At 45.0% G+C, this 21,389-nt stretch overlaps 1 protein-coding gene across 15 annotated transcripts in view; it reads right to left on the bottom strand.

Annotated features, from left to right (window-relative positions):
- The window catches only part of PITPNM2 (phosphatidylinositol transfer protein membrane associated 2), a 115,952-nt gene that overhangs the window by 20,243 nt on the left and 74,320 nt on the right, over positions 1 to 21,389 (bottom strand). For 13 of the 15 annotated variants that reach the window (XM_031592622.2, XM_090120799.1, XM_031592629.2 and 10 more), the window contains 10 exons: positions 19,108 to 19,431; positions 16,229 to 16,324; positions 12,991 to 13,095; positions 12,018 to 12,088; positions 9,391 to 9,635; positions 8,719 to 8,908; positions 7,597 to 7,716; positions 7,127 to 7,338; positions 1,162 to 1,337; positions 642 to 812 (listed from right to left, as the gene is read on the bottom strand). In XM_031592622.2, coding sequence (XP_031448482.2) covers positions 642 to 812; positions 1,162 to 1,337; positions 7,127 to 7,338; positions 7,597 to 7,716; positions 8,719 to 8,908; positions 9,391 to 9,635; positions 12,018 to 12,088; positions 12,991 to 13,095; positions 16,229 to 16,324; positions 19,108 to 19,431 — 1,710 coding nt within the window. Of the gene's footprint in view, positions 1 to 641; positions 813 to 1,161; positions 1,338 to 7,126; positions 7,339 to 7,596; positions 7,717 to 8,718; positions 8,909 to 9,390; positions 9,636 to 12,017; positions 12,089 to 12,990; positions 13,096 to 16,228; positions 16,325 to 18,527; positions 18,727 to 19,107; positions 19,432 to 21,389 lie in introns of those variants that run through there. The other 2 variants (XM_031592631.2, XM_031592626.2) reach the window with 2 other exon arrangements.

Consider the following 21,389-nt stretch of genomic DNA (forward strand, 5'->3'; position numbering starts at 1 on the left):
GTAATGGGAGCTGAGCCAGGGCATGGTCAGGACACAGTTGTTTCAGATGAAACCTAGCCAGCCAAAAGGACATGCACACAGCCATTTTAGACATTGTTACTGCTGCAATTGGGGTAGAGCAAGTGAAAAGGCCACTGATGGCAGAGGAGTCCTAGGTAGACTAAGTGTCTCATGGGCAAGGTGTAAAAGGCAGGGCATTGCCAGCAGCCTGACCATCTGCAGGAGCCAGTCCTTTAGCTGGTGCCATGAAAAAACAAAGGGTACAACCAAGTGAATTAGCTCCATTATCTTACTGTTGACTTTGGTCCTTCTACTCTTCACTGGCCCCTAAACACCAAACTCAGCCAAGTTAATCATGTTCCATTCAGTCCCAACAAGAAGCACCAGCTTGGGTGTAAAACATAGACCTTCAAAGGGAGCTCATTAGATTTTGACTCTCAGCAGCTGAGGGCCTCTGTGTGACAAATGACAGGCATTTGAGCCACAGGGCACTGATTTTGTTGGAAAAAAAACCCTACTTTTCTGATAAATCAGGAATAAAGTTAATGTTACAGGGCCAATTCTCTTTCTTGTCATTCCCAATTGCTTTGATAACTTCATGTGAAGTTTGGACAGCTAAACAGGGATCCAAAGTGACTTACCCAGAACAGCAGAATTGCCATCACCCAGTGGGAACCTCTGGTAGCGGGGAATATTAAAGGGGGGCAAAAGGTAGAACTTCCTCTCCAGAAGGGGCTCAAGGCGTGAAGCCGATGGGTCTGCAGGGTGGAACAGGTTATAGACCTGCTGACAAGCTGGTCTGAGCTGAAAGACTAAAGAGATGGAGAAAAAAGTGTTCAAGTATCACGCAGTGATTTGTCTATAAAACAGATACCTGTTGAGGGTTTTTGTTGTTTTTTTTTTTTAAAGTACTGAAGATTTATTACCTCTTCTTATTCCATTTTAATCAACTGAAATAATTTATCACTACATTTACAGATTCAATAATTTTCCCAGTATTCTTAACATTTGGAAGTAAAGGACAAATGAATAGCATTATCAGTATTGTCCAGATCATAGGGTGACTTGATTCCTTATGGCAGAATAAACATTTTCTTTACAAATATTTGGGTTTTTTGACTCGATTACTCAGGGAACACAGCAGTTTACATCAGGACTTACTGTCAAGAGCTGGAATGACAGTTTTTCGCAGTGCAAGAACCAGACCCAGGGGAGAACCAAAGAGGAAGAAGTCAGTGATCTCAAATTCAAACTTTCCAATATTTCCTCCATCCAGCATAGTGGAGCTACTGGACCGCCTGGATCCCGGGTCATTTCTCAGAACACTAGAATGTAAACTAGAAGAAGACCAGAAAACAACGTCAAAATTTCATCCATGTTATTTTGTCGTAATTGAAGGCCAAATAAGTGATTGACAGTGAGTGTAATTTCTATCTTTCTAGTGAAGGAACTGTGCTTCTGTACTGTAGATTTACTATTCAGCAAAACGTGCCCCCCAAACAATGACCTCATTTCATTGGTATTCAGATTGTACAAATCCAAGCTTCGAGTGGGTTTGTTAACACATTCCAATCACCTCAAGAAGTTGGTTTTTTGAGGAGTCAAAATCTTGGCTGCTGTTTGTAGAACAGCCATTTGCAAGCTAAAATAACCAGCAAACCAAAGTTACTGGAGTAACAAACAGGGGGGAAAAAAGCAGATTTACAGTGATTCACTCCATTACACACATCATTGCTGTGCTTTCTGGCTGTCAACATTTGAGTTCCTTCCATCACCTGACTCTCAAATGTTACAGAAAACTGTGCTTACCCATTTCTTCCTCATAGAAGTATTTGGACAAGTGTTACAGTATTAAAAAGAGAAAAGAAAAATGGGAGGGGAAAGAGAAAAGGAAAGATCAAAATCTGCAGGAGGGCTTCTAACATACTTGTGTACCAGGTTTGCATTACAGCTTCCAAACATGTGCATAGCACATACTGGAAATGGTAATCCAAGGTAATTAACTCAGTGGCCATGATGTAAATTGCATTTATCATGCAACCAGGACTCTCTCACCTATGTTTTTCCCTTGAGGTCACATATTACCACTCAAGTTACCCCTCAGCCTTATCCCAACAACCCCAAGTAACTGTACTTAAAGAAAAAAGATACAGAATGTGTCCAGCTTTCTCCTTTTAGCTGGCAAATCTCCTTGAAAAATGTAACCCGTGTATAGTGCAGGCTGGCCAATACACAAGTTTACAACAAAGACTTGACGTCACACATCCTCTGGACACTAAGGAAAGGGAAACAGGAATTCTGAGACAACAAACCCAGGAATCCACCCCCATGTTAAGAAGAGGTCGTGGTCTGGGATAAAACAGTGAAATACAGATGTGTAGCACTAATAACCTGGTTCAGAAAAGGTTTTCTGACATTCTTCTCTCACCAGCATAAAGCTTGAATTTCTTTTCCTCTCCAGATTCTACAGATTCAGACTGCAGCCTTGCTGGGCCATCACCAGTTGCAACTGGAGAGCTGCAAACAGACTCCCAGCAGTGACTTTAGCAGGGCATTTTCAAACACTTTAAAAAGCATTAGAACGGGGGTCTATAAAATATGTAGGATAAATGAATACCATAACAGCCAGGCTGGATAATAGGCTTACTGGCCTGGAGTCAGGGATGATGTAAATGTAAGTCTTTACCCAGCCCCAAGACAGAGTCCCAGGTGGCCACCAGCACATGCCACAGCAATTGCTCATCGAGGCCACGTCTGAAGGCAGCATGTGGCTGCCTGAGTGGGCAGTGACATCCCAGCACCATGGGGCTCATGGAAATAGGGCTGTTCATCTGTAGCCTCAGAACTTTGGCAAACAGCACATTGCTCCAGGGACAGCATCCTGCTGGCTGTCGCTCCCAAAGGGCTCCAATGCCTTCTCCTTGTGCCCCACTGCCATGTATTCTCTGAAGGTGCACACATGCACAATCACAGCGCTGTTCTCCTGGTTACCATCCACAGGGAAATAACCAGCTTACTTATGGCAGACATAGAGATCACAAAGTCAAAACAGCGATGTCAAAAGCAAGAGGAACAGGAGGTTACAGCAGTGACAGCTAAAATGAGTATGTTCCCATTCCTGTGATGTGAACAAGCCTCCCTGAGATCACACTGCTGGGATGTGAGATGCTCAAACAGATTTAAAAACAAGCCACCTTCGGCGAAGCTACAATTATTTTAGCTGTCAAGACTGCAACACATTAAGTTTGCTGCATGTAAGGAATATAAAGTTATTCAGAATAAGTTCAGGATTGCTAAAGACAGGGCAACAGCAGCGTGATCCAAACAAACACGCAACAGAAAGGATCCTGATGGCAGATGTGTTGCAGCAGGGCAGGTACAAGGCTTTTTGCATATTCGCTCGTCTTCCCATGGCATCTCTTCGTGGGGAATGGAAGAGAATGAGAACAGTCATACTGCTAAGCAATTTGGATAGCTCCTCTCATTTTACTGGAATCTTGATAGTCTTTTCTGCAATCAAAAGAAATGAGAGCCAAGGGGAACTCTGAATCCATCATGCTCCAAGCAATGTACAGTGCCCTGTTCTCCCTTTAAAAAGCAGCAGATGTACTGTGTGCATTAATTAAACAAGAGCTTATGAATTTCAGAAGCAAATCAACTCATTTACAATAATACAAGTACAGCACAGCCAGAAATAATGTAGTTGTGCAGAAGGACTGAATTTAAAAATAAATGTGTGATTGTAATCTCCAGATGCTGCTCTGGCTTGCTGGGCATTATCCCAAAGAAGAGAGTTGATCTGATACATGAATAAAAAATTAGTGTCTTTGGCACAAGTTGAAATCTGCAATAGGCACGGAGAGAAAGGCCCCGATATGCCAGGCTGCCAGAATGCTGTGCCCATTAGGAACACTTGGCTCAGTTCTGCCAGTCTCCTGCACAAAGCATCAGAGCTTGGTTTTCACATGGGAAAATCATTATTTAATGACAGAGAGACTGAAGGGGCATTCAGCCAATGACTGGGCTGGTATGATCCCAGCCAAGAAGAAGGGGTGAGCCCCTGCACCCTGGACCAGAGAGGGAGAGATGCAAATGGAGCTCATGCATTTTTCCAGGATAAAACTTGTTACTGAGCTTTGGGAACGGTTCATTCTTGACTCAAGTTTTAAAGGTTGATTTTGAAAGATACAAAAGCCCCAAAGAAGTAAAGGTGCCCTAATCCATCAGCATGCTGAACACTGACAGCCCTTTCCAGGCTCCCCTCAAATGCATTCCAATGGGAGCTGGCACACTCCTTAAGAGATGGAGCAAGAGAGACTGGGACAAAGCTGTTTGAAAAGACAGATGGCACTGCACAATCCCTCTGCCATTCCAGGCTCACTGCCTCTGCTAAACTAGATGCAAAATGCATCAAGATGCCAGCCCACTTTCCTGTGCTCAGCTTGTGCTCCTGAGGTCAAGAACACGGAAGAGAAAGTACGTTTCTGCATGACTCCTGTACTACAGGAGGCTGTTTCAATAAGGTACGAACAAGAGACTGATTGTTTTTTATTAACCTGCTAGGAATAGCTGAAAAGCTCACTGTTTTGTCTTTCATAAATGCAGCTACCTTTCTGAAAATAGAAACTCTGTTCTGCTATGAATCTTTTGCAAATGGGCCCCTGACAAGGCAGTGCTTGATCACATAAAGAACACATAAAGAACGAGCACGTGATCCTAGATAGCCAGCATGGCTTCACCAGGGGAAGGTCATGCTTAACTAATCTTGTGGCCTTCTATGATGGAGTGACGGCATTGGTGGACGAAGGGAAGGCAACTGATGTCATTTACCTGGACCTGAGCAAGGCCTTTGACATGGTCCCCCATCACATCCTCATCTCCAAACTGGAGGGAAGTGGATTTGACGGGTGGACAACTAGATGGATAAGCAATTGGTTGAAAGGCCGCAGACAGAGGGTGGTGGTCAATGGCTCTATGTCCAGGTGGAGGCCGGTAACGAGCGGTGTCCCTCAAGGGTCTGTCTTGGGACCGGTGCTCTTTAACATCTTTATTAATGACATCGATGAGGGAATGGAGTGCACCCTCAGCAAGTTTGCTGATGACACCAAGCTGAGTGGTGCAGTCGATACGGTGGAGGGAATGGAGGCCATTCAGAGGGACCTTGACAGGCTTGAAAGCTGGGCTCGGGTGAACCTAATGAGGTTCAATAAGGCAAAGTGCAAGGTTTTGCACTTGGGCCGGAAGAACCCCAGGCACCTGTACAGGCTGGGGGGAGTTGTCCTTGAGAGCAGCTCGGCAGAGAAAGACCTAGGGGTCCTGATAGATGAGAAACTTAACATGAGCCAGCAGTGCGCTCTGGCAGCCCGGAAAGCAAATGGGATCCTGGGCTCCATCAGGAGAGGGGTGGTCAGCAGGGATAGGGAGGTGATTGTCCCTCTCTACTCTGCTCTTGTGAGGCCCCATCTGGAGTACTGTGTTCAGGTGTGGAGCCCTCAGTACAAAAAAGACATGGAGATTTTGGAAAGGGTCCAGAGGAGGGCCACGAAGATGATCAGGGGGCTGGAGCACCTCCCCTATGAGGACAGGCTGAGGGAGTTGGGTTTGTTCAGCCTGGAGAAGAGAAGGTTGCGGGGCGACCTCATTGCAGCCTTTCAATATCTGAAGGGAACTTACTCCCAGGAGGGGAGTAAACTCTTCATAAGGGCTGATAATAGCAGGACACGGGGAAATGGTTTTAAGTTAAAAGAGGGAAGATTTAGGTTGGATGTTAGGGGGAAGTTTTTTACTAGGAGGGTGGTTAGGTCCTGGAACAGGCTGCCCAGGGATGTTGTGGATGCCCCGTCCTTGGAGGTGTTCAAGACCAGGTTGGACGAGGCTCTGGGCAACCTGATCTAGTAAAGGTGTATGTTTGGTGGCCCTGCTAGGCAGGGGGGTTGGAACTACATGATCCTTGAGGTCCCCTCCAACCCAGGTCATTCTGTGATTCTGTGATTCTGTGATTCTGTGACAACGTGAGCCCCTGTGTTGGGCTCACATTGTCCTGCAGGCAACTGAGGAGAAGCAGAAGAGTGGGATGAAATTTCAGCTCAGCATGGGGCAAAAGGAACAGCACTGAACATAGTCACAATGCAGGTAATGGTGTTTGACTGGGGAGATGTTGCTCCCCAATGCTGGGGATGTGGAGGGAAGAGGGATTAGGAGAATGATGCAGTTCCTCTGGTCCTGTAGGAGACAGAGCTATGGGCTGTCCAATTCCACAGGCTGAGGGAAATGATTCAGCCAGAAAAAGCCTCTGGGCTTACAGAAGTAATCCCCAAACGATCAGCAGCAATGGAAAGATCACTATGAAAATTTTATCAGTTATGTTAACAGATACGTTTGTGAAAGCCCATCTGAAGAAGCTTTGCAATGTGATACTGAGAACTTTGATAGTGAGTAACAAATTTGAAATACAAACTAGGTACAATGGAGCAGCTCTGGCAGAGGACAAAACCCAACCCCTTGCTCCTGATTCATGTAATGGCGTGGGTGACTTTGCCAAACAGTCACATAGGACAGCAGAGATGAACCAACTAACCAATGAGGGGCTCACAGTGACTTATCCAGAGCATGTGACTGACCTAGCAGAAACCTATTACTGTGATAGGAAAGGGCACTGCAGTTCAATCTCACACTTGAACTAAGCTAAAATTAAAGAGCACTCTACTCGTGACAACAGGTCAGCTTTTGGAGATGCTCTGAAATTAAAACAATCCCAAATTCACAATTCTGCCTCACTCTCTTCACTCATGCTGTTAACATATTTGCCATATGACCTCCATGCTGCAATTGCAGCACAGAAAAAAACAGTTACCTGACTGCCTGGGCTGTCAGAAACAGGACAAAGAGCTGTTCCATTGTCATACTGATGCAGTAGAGCAGCTGGATTCTCTCACTGCTGCTGAGTAAGGGTGCTGACAGTTTTTTTTGCATATACAACATACTCAACGAAATCTATATTCCTCTAATCTAAAATAACACTTTCCTCCACCTTCCTTGACACAGGATAACAAAGCAACATTCGAGTTTCACAGGTGCACCATCTCAGCTCCAGAACACTGCTGGCTCTGTTCCTCAGAAATCTTACCTCGAAAGGAAGGCCTGATGCTGCTTTATTGTGTCCAGTTCGTAGGTGGACGAATCACTCCTCTTCCGTGGCAGCTGCTTCTTTGGATCCTCTCCGTTGCTACGGGGAATATCAATGTTGCTCCTGCTGAGGTGTCTGCTGGCTTCCAGATTAGAGCCGCTGGAGCAATAGCTGTTGTTCACTGTTATTCCAGGAGACAGCAGGTCGGTATCCTGGGATTTGAAATACATGGACTTATCACTCTGACAACTGAATCATCCACATTATAACCTCCTCCTTCCATCCTTCTCAACCCATCTACATCAAAATCTCATTCAGAGCAAAGCCCACCACGTCCTGGGGTTCACACACACTAAGACACACCTGCTGGCCATCAATTACAAAGACAGACTTTGCTGTTTTGTGCAAAGATGCTCACTAAAACCAGGGGCTGTGGCCAGCAGACCTATTCCCAGCAGACACAGCATTACCTGGACACTCACAACACTCCCTCTTCGACTGCTGTTTTGGCTCTCAGACACAGTTTGATTGCTGTAGCATAAGGCATCAAATCCCAGAATTCCTCCAACACAGTCCCCGACCAAGCAGACCTGAAAAAGCCGACAGAGACGGGGTGGGGAAAAGCCCTTTGACTTCAGTTCCAGGTTGACAGTTAAAAGGAGAGCTGGATTATACTTGGAAAAGCTGCTGTAACAGGATAACCAGTGTTTTTATCAGTAAAACTATTTTGTCAGAGAACAACCGCTCACACCCTGCAGACTCTTGCTGGCCAGCACAGCTATCATGTTCTGCCTGTTCCCATCTGCCAACCAGAACAAGGTGAAAGCAACACAGAGACTGTCTATGGCCCTAAGTCCAGGGTCGAAAAAGCAAGCCTGAATCCTTCCTCACCAGCTGCCCACACCTCCTCAGGCAAGCTTTGCTGTGCTTCTATTCCCTTTTTGTGCTGTCAGGAGATAATGCTGTCCTGCCTCCAAGAGCATTCAGAAGATAGGCACAACACAGCACTGAGAGCCCTGAGCAGAAGGCAGCTTTTTGCGGCCCTGGGGCTGGGAACAAGCTCAGGGTGGATAATATCCACAACATGCACAGCCTGTTCAATAGCTCAAATTCCACTTGGGCTAGAGAGTCACTCTGCTCACAGGAGTGTGAAGCTCAGTGATGGTTTTTTTGTTTTGTTTTGTTTTTTTTACAGGACACAGGACTTGTGCCACCTCAAAAAAGAAACTTGTATTTGTGACAGACAACTCCACTGAGAGCTGCTGAAGGTCCTTTAAAAAGTGGAACACTCAAGCATCCTTGGTTTGCAATGGGAGTAACAAGAGTAGCGTTCCTGATTTGGAAAGGTGTGTCATGCTGAAAACTGATTAACTTCACAGCTTTGTAGCTTCATTTCTCAACATAAGCTCTGACTTTACTTTGAATCCCAAAGGTTCAAGACAGAGCGTAAGCAATAATCTCTCTTTCAGAAAGAAATGGAAGCACACTTATTGCAGCTCAACACTTTTGCGTTTCCATCCATCCTGAGAGATGAATGAAAAGAGCTTCAGAAGGAAATTGCTTCACTTGCTCTTCCTTTCGTTGTGGCTCACCTGGCCATTGAATGACATGCCCTCCTGGGATCTGATGAACTCGCTGTAGGCCTGGTTGGCTCTGACGATCACTGTGGCTACTGCTTCTTGGTACTGAGGTGATGATGTTGCTAGCAGAGGGAGGGCAGCAAGGGGAATATGATCCTGGCTGTTGGACAGGCAGCCTTCATCATAACTATATGGGCTGAGGCTGGATAGAGCAAGAGAGATTGGAAATACTAAGATGCAGAGTGGGGAAAACCATTTAGAAGCAGTACAGTCAGTTGTGAGGACTGCTAAAAAAAAAAAAGAGCCACAAGACAGAACGGCCATTTATCCCAAAGTGAACACATAAGAAATTTAATAAGTCTTTCCCTCCCATCAAACGTAAATCTTCAAGGACAACACCCTTACATGGATAGAACAACCCTCAGACAAGGAACTAGAGCCTCAGTATTTATTAGATTCATTAGAGTAAATCAATCACAAAAGTGTTGCTGCATGATTACTGCATTCACTGCAGCTAAGTATGAAATCGAGATTGAATGCTTCTCTAGTATATTAATAAGTGCACTCTTGTAGTGTGGTCAGAACTTTCAATGTGCAGAGTATTTAATGAATGCTAGATCAAAAACGAAAATAAAAAACAAGTGTGAAATTTTACACGTCTGAAAAAAAGTAGCATCAACTTACCTGGACACCAGTGAAAAGGCTTCAGAGCAGATGGCTGGGCAAGGGACTAGCCTGATGGCAATGTGTCCAAGAGCAGCTGGGTAATGTACCCTCATCACTGTGTCAAAGACAGTCGTGATGGTGTTGACATCCCCTTGCTTAGAGCTCTGATCACCACTTCCCGAGTCTAGGATGTTCCCTCCATGGAGTACTAAGAGGAGGACATGGATTTTACTTGGCTGCATTAATGGCTGCACTGATTCATCCTGGGTGGGAATGAACAGAGCAAAGTAGAAAGGTTGATTTTGCAAAGAAATTATATTTGTCCCACACGGATTTTAAGGAAATTTTATCACCTTTTCTCCCCTGAGCTCAGACACGGTACTTACAACACATGCACTAGTTAAATAAGTTTCAGACTTCAGATTTGTTTGTAACGTTGGCAAAGAGGAACTGAAGAGAAAAAACTTCCCCATAAAAAAGTTCCCCATAACCAAAGGGCTGGCCAACAACTGGCTCAGTGGCTGCTATACAGACACACCACAGGTTTGTACTGTGGCTGTCCAGGTTGTTTGCTTATGATGTTGAATAAATTCCTTGCCTTAAAAGACAGATTGCAGTTTGCATCTGAACTCCAGGGAGGGTTATTGTTAAGTTTCCCACCAGAACAGCTCTCAATCTGATCCTGATGCCCTAAGAGCAGGTCCAAGAACATCCACTTGTGTTGGTTACGTGTTATAACGCAATGGAACATAAACTATTTTTGGTATCTCTCCACTATCAGGGCTCTCAGTGTTAACAGCTCCTTTGCAGACTCTAATCCCCCTACCCCAAAACCTGAGACAAGCAGAAGCAGGTACTGATCCTTTCTCCTGTGCCTCACCCCACATGCTAGCTGAGACAACCTCTGAGAACATCCTGGCTCCTTCCCCAGGGGAAGGCAACTCCCTGCTGAGGCAGTGCAGAAGACACTAGGAGTGGGTAGGAAAGGGGAGGAGGGGGCAGTAGGAATTTCCATTTGGCAATTTTTTCTTATTTTAACATCTTTAGTCACCTGCTGTCTTTTGAGCAGTGATTGAGGCCCTGACAAACACAATGGTGGGAGGGAAGCATGCCCAGGCACACATTAGCAACCTAACAGCTAGCTTGCATTTTTACCAGATAATGCTAAAGCATGTGTTAATACGCAGCCCACCAGAAGCATTAAAATTCACATCCAAGTCTGTAATAAAGATTTTCCAGACCTCCTGCACAAGAACAGCCTTTAATTATTTAGCACCATTACATTATATTAACATCTGCTCTTTAAACTTTCTCCGATTCCAGTTTACAGTGCTTGCAAGGTGAACTTTTCCCTGGCTGGAGGCATCAGAGGACCTCTCTCCGCATCTGAGCACTGCTTTCAGACAAATGTTTTAAGTGCTCATTTGGAGAACAACATGAGTCACCAAGCTCAGGTCATCCGGAGGTTTATCAGTCATTTGGAGGCGCCGTTCCCTTCCAGTTCATTAACCTCTGCTCTTAAAGGAAGTGGGGAACATGCAAGCAACTGCTGATTATTTTAGGGGTGGTGGTGGCTATTTAGAACTTTCCTGTAAGACCTGGATTCACGTAAGACAACTGAATCTTGGGCTACCTTTTGGTGAGGGAGTTTCCAAACTGGAAATCCCTGCTGTGGTGGCTAGAAATTTCTAACTGTTTTAGGGGACTACTTGTGATCGACTATGAGAAAAAGGTATTTTTAGCTCACTTTCAAGTTCCTTTCCTAAAATTAAGCCAGAAACAAGAATGACTTGAGGAGACTACCTGAAGAAGACAGCAACTCCTCTGCACCAATTCAGCTTCTGCATGAAATCTTAGGGTTGTGAGCTGCAGACAGCTCACCTTGAGGTGGCTAGAAACACTCCATCTCCAGCAACCCACTCTCCCCATAGCCCTCGAGCTCTCAGTCTCTACAACAAAAGCTGCATGTAGAATAATACCAAACCCATGCTCACAGTCTTTGACTGTACCAGAAGTTGAGCAGTTCACAGCAGACTCTGCAAGCAGCCACATCAGCTGTGCAGCACAGACAGGCACTGCCTGGGGGGCAGGATGACTACCATGACTCTAAGGGACACTCACTGGGACACTGGCTAGCAAAAACCTGCATAACTCCAAGACTGGAAAACCAGCGGGTTAATCATTTGTTATTTTATTTGGAGCTCTGATACAGGCTGTGCTATAACTGGTTTCCAAACAAGGCCCTGAGCAGCTCAAATGAGTGGGCTGCAGCACAGCTGTGTCAGTGGGACTTCTGCAGCCTGCAGTTACACAGCACTCCTGTTTCCACTAGCTCACTTGGCATTATCAGGGCAGCTCTACCAGCAGTGCCTGAGGCAGCTGTTATCCCCACAGGATCAGTGTTTTTTCCAGCTGGATACCTGATACTGCCTGCAAACGATTGAAAATTTTCTATCTGATGCTCAAAAGGCAGGTGAAATAATCCCTTAAGCCTAGCCAGGGAGTACACAGCATACCAGTGTGGCTTCAAATGATACACAAAGACAAGACACCGCTTGCAGCGAAGAGAGCAGTTCACCCCATTTACCCCACATGGAGACTTTCCAGCAACAAGGGATCTTGTTATAAGAAACCAAAGTGCTTACTTCAATGATGCTGAGCCGCTCCACACTGGAGCCAACGTGGTATTCTGCTGATGTCTCATGATACAAGTCACCTGCAAGCACAGAGGTTTAAAATGTCAGCACTGCAAGACGCTTTGGCAAAGACACTCTCCCACACAGGCAGATTGTGCCAATGCCTCTCAGCCTCTTTGCCTCAGATTGCCTTAATTATTTCATCAAATTGCCCTCTCCTTCCCTCCCCCATCCTTCCAGCTGAGAAACCTGGGCAATGCCAGGCCACTTATTTTCCAGCAATTTCTCATAACCTCAGTAAGCACTTTAGGACACTGGCAAGCTCTTCTCTCTTTACAGCAACCCAAGCATCCTCACTGCATCAGGCACTGCAACAACGAGAAATCCCTGCACAATTCTCAGAAATGATTCACGTGTGGGAAAATAAAAGGAACCACTGCAACTGCACTGGGGGAGCAGAGATCTGAGGGACTCACATGTCTGTGTCTACACAGGTCAGCATTGTACTAGAAAGCCTAAGTGTCATCCTTCACTGTGTTGCTACATGAATCGAGCTAGCTGAGGAGTCCAATTCCTTCCAAAGTTTTGTAAAGTTTTGCAGAAAAAAAAATTGAAAAAAAAATCGAGGTGGGTACAGATAAGAACAAAGGGTGGAGCAAGAGAAAAGAAAAGTAAGGAGAGATTGAAGTGATTCAAGACAGAGCTGAAATATTCCATCATTATATGAATGAATCCTGGCTGTCACACAAAGGAACCTAACCAACATGGGAAATGAAGAGAACCAAGAGCTTCCTTCTCCCATCTCCCACCAGGCAGCACCGTTCCAGCAATGCTGGGCAGTCATTTCTACGCTCTGCCTCAGCTTCTCCGTTCATGAGATGAAGATAACAAGTTTTACATTGCTCAGAATGGGGCTGTAAAAGTGACCTGGAAAGACCTTGAAATATCACATGCGGTTTTGATTTAAGAAAAAAAAAATTACCCTGGACATCATCACATTCGGGGGTTTCAATTTTATCCATCAGATCATTGGAACTCCATTTGGTTATTTCTTTCGGGAACATTTCCTCATTGTCAGACAAGTCCTCTTTAAAAAACAGATTTTTTTGAGTCACACACATACAGTTATGTAGACAGACGAGCACAGAATAGAATTTTAATCAAAAGACCCCATAGCTATATGTAATCTTATAAACATCCTGATGGTTTAAGTCATAATAAAACACGGTACTTTCTCGGCTTTCTTTATGTAGGAAAAGAAGCCTATTTTGAAAAAGTCAAGAACATGCAACTAAAAGGTTCTGTTTCCAAACAAAAGCCCTAAGGTGTGGAAAACATGACATAGATTCTTAGAACAACCATTTGAAGTACAAAGTTAGACATTTTTTCTGCTGTACTTTCTGCTTAGCATGACCGTGTATGGCTGCTTGGTGATGCTGAGCAGCCAGCAGGTTCCATACAGGAGAGGACAAAGCAACATTCACTGCTGGGATCCTCCCTGAGTTATGTGAAAGCTGAGTGAGGTCTTAGGGGGAAGCAGCGATCAGAATCGCTGTTGTTAACAGGACCAAATACCTAAAAAGGCAGAAGTAACAAAGGAAACGTGAACTCCCTAGGCTATCTTTAGCCTGATTTCCTCAGGAGACTGACCACATTGCCTCTGCGTCCTCCATTTCCCTCCTACCTCACGAGCTTCTTCCCTGGCTAACTTCAGCTACAGCTGGTAAAGAACAAGGGTCCCCAACACACTACCTTCAGAGAAATGTAACGAAAAGGAAGAGGCATAAAAGGGACAGATCCTATAAAACACACCCTGGCAGCATCCAGGAAGGTTAACAGGGCTCCAAATGAGCCCCTTGCAAGGCACTCCCACAGCCCCCACACTCAGTGCTTCACCAGGACGCATTCTTGGAAGAGGAGCAGAGCCCTGGGGCTGCACCTGAACCCACAGCCAACAGCAGCAGCTGAAGGCTTCCAGCAGTGCTTTTGCTATGAGTTGCTGGTTCCTTCTCTTTTTTTTTTGTTTTGTTTTTTTTTCCCCTACGTTAGGGATGTGTCTTTAACTGTTACAGAGGTTAATTGGTTTCTGATTTATTTATTGCACTGTGCTTATTATTCCTTTCCTGAAAATTTTGGGCTCGTAAATTTAATAAAGAGATATAAACATAATAATAACAGCAGCAATTACAGATGTCTTGATCTAAAATCTTTAGAGTCCCAGACGAGGGTTCTCCCTTTCTTGGTGCAGTGCAGTCACTAAGAAAATAATCAGTTGGAAGAATCCCAGGATCAGGAAACAAAAAAATTATGAAATTTATTATTCTTTTCAGTGTATCTAGCTAGTATCTCAGGTCTGAGCGCACAGCCAAGCAAAGACCAATTATTTTTAGGAGTTTCTATTTACACATTGACCACAGAAAGACAGCAACCTGGAAACTTCGTATTGGCATGCCATTTCCTTTTTCAGCTATGGAAAAAGCTGAGTAAATCCTCAGTGCCCCACGCAAGGGAGCATGGAGTACCTGTTCCCAGCAAGGGGAAGCACGTGCGTGCAAAACATGTGCTGGCAGAGAATTAAGAAGATTGCACTCAAAGCTCCTTCAGCAACTTAAGCTTAATATTGAACTTATTTCCTTGAGAGGCTTAATTGCAGCCCTTATTGCTACCTAAGTGATCACTGAAAGGGATATTACTCCAGTTGTTAACGTTTATTACAGGATGGAAATCAGATATTACTGTACTTGTCACCACTTTAACCAGACTCAGTGAACAAGGATGAGTGGGAAGCCCAAGACAAGAAACCTCCCCGAGCTCAGAGTACACCCACTGCATGGTGAAGGAACGTGTGTGTCCATGGGAAGCACTGCTGAGGATCTCTGCTGGGTGCTGACCCTGATCAGTTCCACTTCCATACAGCACTGACCCCGCATCTCCCATGAGATGAAGCACGATGAGCCTCCTGGCTGCTGCTGGGGTTACTTCTCCCTCCTAGGCACCTTACAAGAGCTCCTGGGATTCCCCATGGGCCTGAATCCCAAGCATCTATCTCAATCTAAACCCTTTTTAGTACTGAGTAATTAAAAAGAGAAAGAAAAAAAAAAAAAAAAAGGGTGGATAGCAGTGATGCCATTTCAATGACTCATTCCTCTTTTCTTGTTATGTATATTGCTACAATAAATCCTCTACCGTTTTTGTAGGTGCTATATAAGTCAATAAATTGACTTGAAGTTGGCCTTTCTCTGTCCAAACAAGATGAATTCATCACTTTGACTCACCGGCATCCTGGCCACTTTCTACCCCAGCATTTGGGATGCATGCCTAAATACTTGATGTGAGAACTCTTCTAGAACGTGATACTATCAGTTTTGTGGGTCTGAACTTTTGCTGAACATCACTGAAATTCTGCTTTACAAAATTGGGGTGTGATCTTCTCACAACTCCATTTCAGAGAAAGGTCACCAACTTCATCAGCACACGTTGCACATGTAACTTAGATTAGCATTACAAGCTGAGAGGAGTCCATCTGTTGTCAGCAGAGACAGAGCCTCCCAGGCTTACATACATATTAAGCACAACATATAAAATGAATGCAGTGGAACAAAGCTTCTTCATATAATTACATGGAAAAAAATAGAAGAAATAACACCAAAGCATTCACCAAATGTGAGCAGTCAAAATTTGGAAATTCTGGAATCAACACTGATTAATTTTGGCACATGAATTCCCTGTTGCATTCATTATTGTACTTCTAGGAACAGGAGGATAAGGAGTTAATAAAGGCAAACGTCAGCCTCTTCAGGCCCAGTCAGAACAATTAATCATATCCTTTACTGATTAAAAAAATTATTAAAACATCAGTCTTACTGAATCAGAATAATTAAGACACACCCACAGAGCAGTAAGCATTGCTAAATTTTATCCACACATTTGCAACAAATAAAATACAGCTCCAAAAGGTTGGGATTGCTCAAGATCACATCAGATAGATCACAATGAATCTGAAATGCTGCCGTGTTAAATACAGGAGTCTGCTGGGTAGTGCTGGGGAAGCTCAAAGAAGCTGCACTGATGCTACAGACAGCTTGGTTAGAAAGGAACAGACCCGAAACAAAGCAATGAAGTCTTGCTTCCTTCCCCACACACTCCCCACAGCTCATGCTTTCCGCCCCCTTATCCCCACCACTTCAGGTAATGAACAAGGTGATTTAGGTTCCACATACCATGTGCATCAAAGAATTCATCATCTGAGCTGTCATCTGAATCCCTGGCAATGCTCTGCATCCTCCACTCCGAGATACTATGGCGTGAGGGACTTGCTGGAAAAAGCAGAAAAGCCTTATGCGAAACGTTACTTCGACAAGACAGAGAGTTCCCAACATGATCTTTGCTGGAGGAAGAGTTGTGTGTTCTCCGCAAAAATGCACTGCTGCAATATTAAAAACACAAAACCCTGATGATGCTGGTGTGATGTCAGTGTACCACTTTACGGATCCTGTTTGTTTACTGTTGTTATAACCTGCCGGCAAGATGCTACATTAAAGCAAGCTGTTTGTATCACTCTTATGCTATTTTGAATGGCAGCTATTTATAATTGTTAGTAGGACGTGCAAAATCAGCTGGGTTTTAAAGTTTGCAATTAGGAAGGAAGCAGGCTGATTGGAAGCTTTCTTCGTTCCTTCTAATCAGCACACAAGCCATGCCTCTGCTTCACTAACTTTTGGGTGGGTAGCTAAGCAGAGCAGCCTGGATAGAAATAATCTGTTTTCTGGAAGGAAATTGCTTCCACACAAATTGGATTAGAGATCTATTTAAACTTTAAACTTCAATGATTTAAACAATATGCTATCCAACTACTTCGGAGGGGAGCTGTTGGAGCAGCTGTCCTGCTGCAGCAAGGAGGAAACCCAACAAACCTTTTGGTCCCTGTTCACCCCCCTTTCCTCACACCTACCCACTCCCTTTCTCTTCCCCCTCCAGAGTTCCCTACACCGTATGGAAATACATCACAGCACTATTTTTTCAGATATATTTCAGCAGTGATGCAGTCTGAGCTCATCACAGAAATGTGGTCCGATGAAGGGAACGGCTCAAACAATGTTACATGGTTTTTCCCCTTTCAGATTCCTCTTGCATGTCACAGAGGGGAGTGCACACCTCACCTAACACAGCAAAAACCTGAGGAGACTGACAAATTCTCATTTAACACGTACAAAGCCTCCGAAAGGCTCCGATTCCTGCGAGAGCTGCACGAGCTGTTTCATACTATTGCCTGCAACAGCGTTAAATACGTAAGTCAAAGGCTTCCAATTTCAATTCTGCTACCTGACTGTCACATGCAGAGACGAAGGAGACCCTGTGCAGTCATCTAATTGCAGCCCAGCAGGGGTTTGGCAGCCCCCAGCTCCCCACCGCCCACCCCTCTGGAGCTGGGAGCAAGGAGGTTGGCAGAGCGCAGCCCATTCACGCTGCTGTGACGTCAAGGCACTCGCATAATGGTTGCTAAAAATAGAGCATATAATAACATATGGGATGGCGACGAGGGTCCTGCTATCACCAGAGGTCTCACTCGCGTGGTATAGAAAGGACTGAGATCTTTGGCAGAAAGGCGTTAGCTTTTTTCCTGTTGGAGGTAGCGGTGCGTCGACACAGCCCTCCTTGCTTCCATATGTTAATGTGCCACCAGAAAGATTAAAATATCTGCGTGACGTACTTCTCAGCACATCACAACTCATTTCTTCCATTACTTTTTCCTGTAAAAGCTGAGGCAATCCGCAGTTTCATCCAAATCCACGCTTTGCTCTTAGTGAAAACCTTCAAGTAAAATCCTAAAGGGTCTGAAATCTACAGCTGCCAATGAATACATCAGTACTGAGGAGGGGGTTCATAACAAAGAGCGTAGTGAGAGATGGGCACATTGCTAAAACATCCTGGTGCAAGCAAAGTAGCATTTTTATCTCCATACAGTGATTTATGAAGCGTCTGGTAGGTTCCTCCCTGGGGCTCACTGGTGAGTCACTGCAAGGTAAAACTGCTGCTCGTATCTCATTCACCATGTGATGAAATCAGTGATGGAGTGGTAAATAAAAATTGAGAATCAACTCCAATATTCAGTACATGTGAGAGATGGATAAGCTTCACTCACCCAGATGCCTCTTCCACCGTCCCTGGAAGAAATGCTGCCTCTTGGGGCTTCCAAAAAACCCAGATTTTTGCCCTCTTGCTGAGAGAGCTATTACCCCAGCTACCAGCTGCGCCTGACCGAAAGGAGAGAGAGCAGCTGGGGATTCGAGCCCTGTCTCCCTGTAACTTGCATTGTAACTGAGCCCTAAACAGGGTATCTGCTGGGGCTTTAACAGCAAAAGCCTGAAAGCTTGCTGAATGGTATTTAAAGGGGAATGTAACCATGATCCATGTCTCAACTGGTTTCAAGCCAGCTATGAGTTTTGGTTCCCAAACAGCCAACATGCACTACCACTAGTGAAAGGCAGCGAACCCCAGCCCCTCGTCCTTGCACAGCACCTGCCTTAGTTTCTCCAGCAGCCAATGGAGTCCTGCAGTGCGTCAGCTGCACTGCAGCATCGTGCAGTAAGGTGTAACTGCAGCCAAGGGCACAAGGTGCCCGTTGGTAATGGCCTCCTGGATGAGCAGTTAACTGCCACCTGCTGCTGGGTTCTGCACCCCGGGGCCAGGCACAACACAGCATGCAGGCAGGGAGCTCTGCTGATGGATGAGGGCTTGTAAAAGCCACTGGTGGGTAAAAAGAGCCAAAGCCTCTCCGTGCTGCTTTGTTTGTCATTTTCTGACACCCAACACTGCTACCCAGCTGCTTCCTACTCTTCTACTGCTTCTCCTAATTCCTGTGCTTTCAGAGTGGCATGAATTCTGCCATATGCCCTTCTGACAGTCACAGTTATGGGATAATGACAAACATTTCCAAACCCACAGGAGGCCACCTGAGAAGTCTGAGCCTGAAACACCAGCAGAGATCTCTCATGAGAGCTGAAAGGGCTCACAAGAGGAATAAGCACTGTCCCAAAGGTTTCAGCCAGCCATACTTTCCTAAAGCCCAGCCTCTGCACAGTTCAGAGAAGCATCTTACCTCCTCTCTTTGAAGACCGGGAGGACTTGGAAGAGGTGGACCACTGCTTGGTGAGCGACCTCCCAGAGGCTGTTTCACTGTTACCAGAAACATCTTCTGGGTCCACAGGTGAAACTGCGTCAGCTTCAATGTCCTTCTCACCAGGAGCATCTTTGACTCCGTGCTGCTCGGGATCATTTTCACCACAGAACTGGGCCATCTTCTGAGCCAGCATCAGCTGTGCCTCTTTCTCCAGCTGCCGGATATCCTCGATGGTCAGCCCGTACCATTCGTCCTGCCAGCACCAAGCCTGCCGATGAGCACGGACCATGACCTTCCGCAAGCCTGCAAAGCCAGAACGCCCCAGTCAGCAATGCTAGAGAGCTGCAGGAGGAAGTGTGTTCCCCTCCCCAAAGCCTCAAGACTCCGTGGCACTGATGTTACACTGGCACTGATGTTACAGAAGCATTGACAACATAATGCGTCAAACTGTAGAAATGGATGTTTGTGTACCAATCAAGGTTGGAAAAAAATCAGTCATTTCTGTGCTGTACCTCCTGAGTTCTTGCTAAACAATCATCTACTGACAAATTAGCTGGTATTCTGCAACTTCTTTTAGCTTGGGAAGGCATTGTGTCATTCCACATCCTAGACTTTGCCTGCAATTGCCTGCTCTGCCAAGGAAGAGCCGGGCACAGGCCACAAATAGCACTCTCATGAAACTCTGGGAAGTTGCAACAACACGTAGATCCAGCCTTCAACGTGAGTTCCCAGGACATGTTCCCAGGAGAACGTTACAAAGAACAACAACAACAAAAAAATCACATTTTAAAATTATTATTATTTTTAATCCAGGCTTGTTTCAAGTGGTTCCTTCACAATTACCACATAACCCACAACAATATGGGACACGATAAAAGGGCTTCCCATATTGGTTGTGCTAAGATGACCAAAAGCTCTCCTTTTCCTGGAAACCCTGCACTTGGTTTCTACACATCAGTAAAAAACCACCACAGATATGAGCTTCAGAGAGAACGGAATGGGAAGAAAAGGGAAGGAGGAAATAAAGCATACTTTATTTTGCAGATACAATCTTTCTTCCGTAGCACGAGAAAAATGAAGTGTGTAAAGCCAATTTAAAACTTGATTTCTATGTGTCACATAACTGAAACGAATAACTATCCCAATATCAACACACAGTGCTCACAAGGCAAGAGAAACTCTCCTAAAACTTGCAGCTAACGGCTAACATCATCACATCACCAAGACTTTTAGAGCAGAGTGATTGCTGTGGATTTTCAACCTATTTTTCTGCTTAAAGCTCACATCAGGTCAAATCTCCAAACTGTCATATATTACTGATGGGAACACCCAGCAGTGACAGTGCTTTTTAAAAGCTTCGATAAATACTGACAACTAATCCTCAGGTACCAATCAGTGAATATTGTTCCCCCTTTAATTAGTGGGAAACTGAGGCAGCTCTGAACTGACAGATAGGCTGAGAGCAGCAGCAGGGTTATGGGGCTGCAGCTCTCCTCTGCTGGTGTGCAGGTGCTCGAGCACTCACTCTAATAAGACCCTATTTGAACACCACAGGTCACAGCACCACTGCTGCCTTTACACCACAGCAAGCAATCAATAGGCAACATTAAAACCACGAATAATGGTTCCAATGCACAGGGATTCTAAGCTGTTTCCAGCAACATTTGCTTTGCTGTTGTAAAGAGACTCTTAGATCTCACTACTGTCATGCCTTCTGTGATCTTATGCCTAAATGCTACCTTTGTTTTCAGCAGTTATTTTTTTTTTCTTTTTTATTTGAAGCATATAAAAGCTTATTTTTCTATGCTTATTTCCTTCCAGGCCTGGGCACTTCATTTTCTGCTCTGCACTTAGTCCTCCATGCCACCAGCTAACACAAGCCACCCTATCAGGAAGAAACAAGCACAGAGATCAGCAGCTAACAGGATGGATCAGCTCAACCTGAACTTCATTTGCACAGTAAGATTAAGTCTATCAATATTTTATGTAGTTCTCTGCCTGACTTTCAGATGGGAGCTCCACTTAACAGGAGCACGCTTGAACCAGCAGACTGTGACCTTCTGGGGGCTGAACAAGGGGCATCGGCCACTTAAAATTCTATTCAACCTTAGCCAAGATTCAGTGTTATTTCCTCTACCAGATCACTTTTTGCAGAACTGCAGGAGAACATTTTAGCCTTTTTCACCTCCTGTTATGACTGACAATCAGCAGAGCTTAAAAAACAGAGATTAAACTCTCATCACATCCAACAGAAAGCCAAG

This window comes from Phasianus colchicus, chromosome 18, assembly GCF_987193195.1.
Source record: "Phasianus colchicus chromosome 18, bPhaCol1.hap1.1, whole genome shotgun sequence".
Taxonomy (NCBI): Eukaryota; Metazoa; Chordata; class Aves; order Galliformes; family Phasianidae; genus Phasianus; species Phasianus colchicus.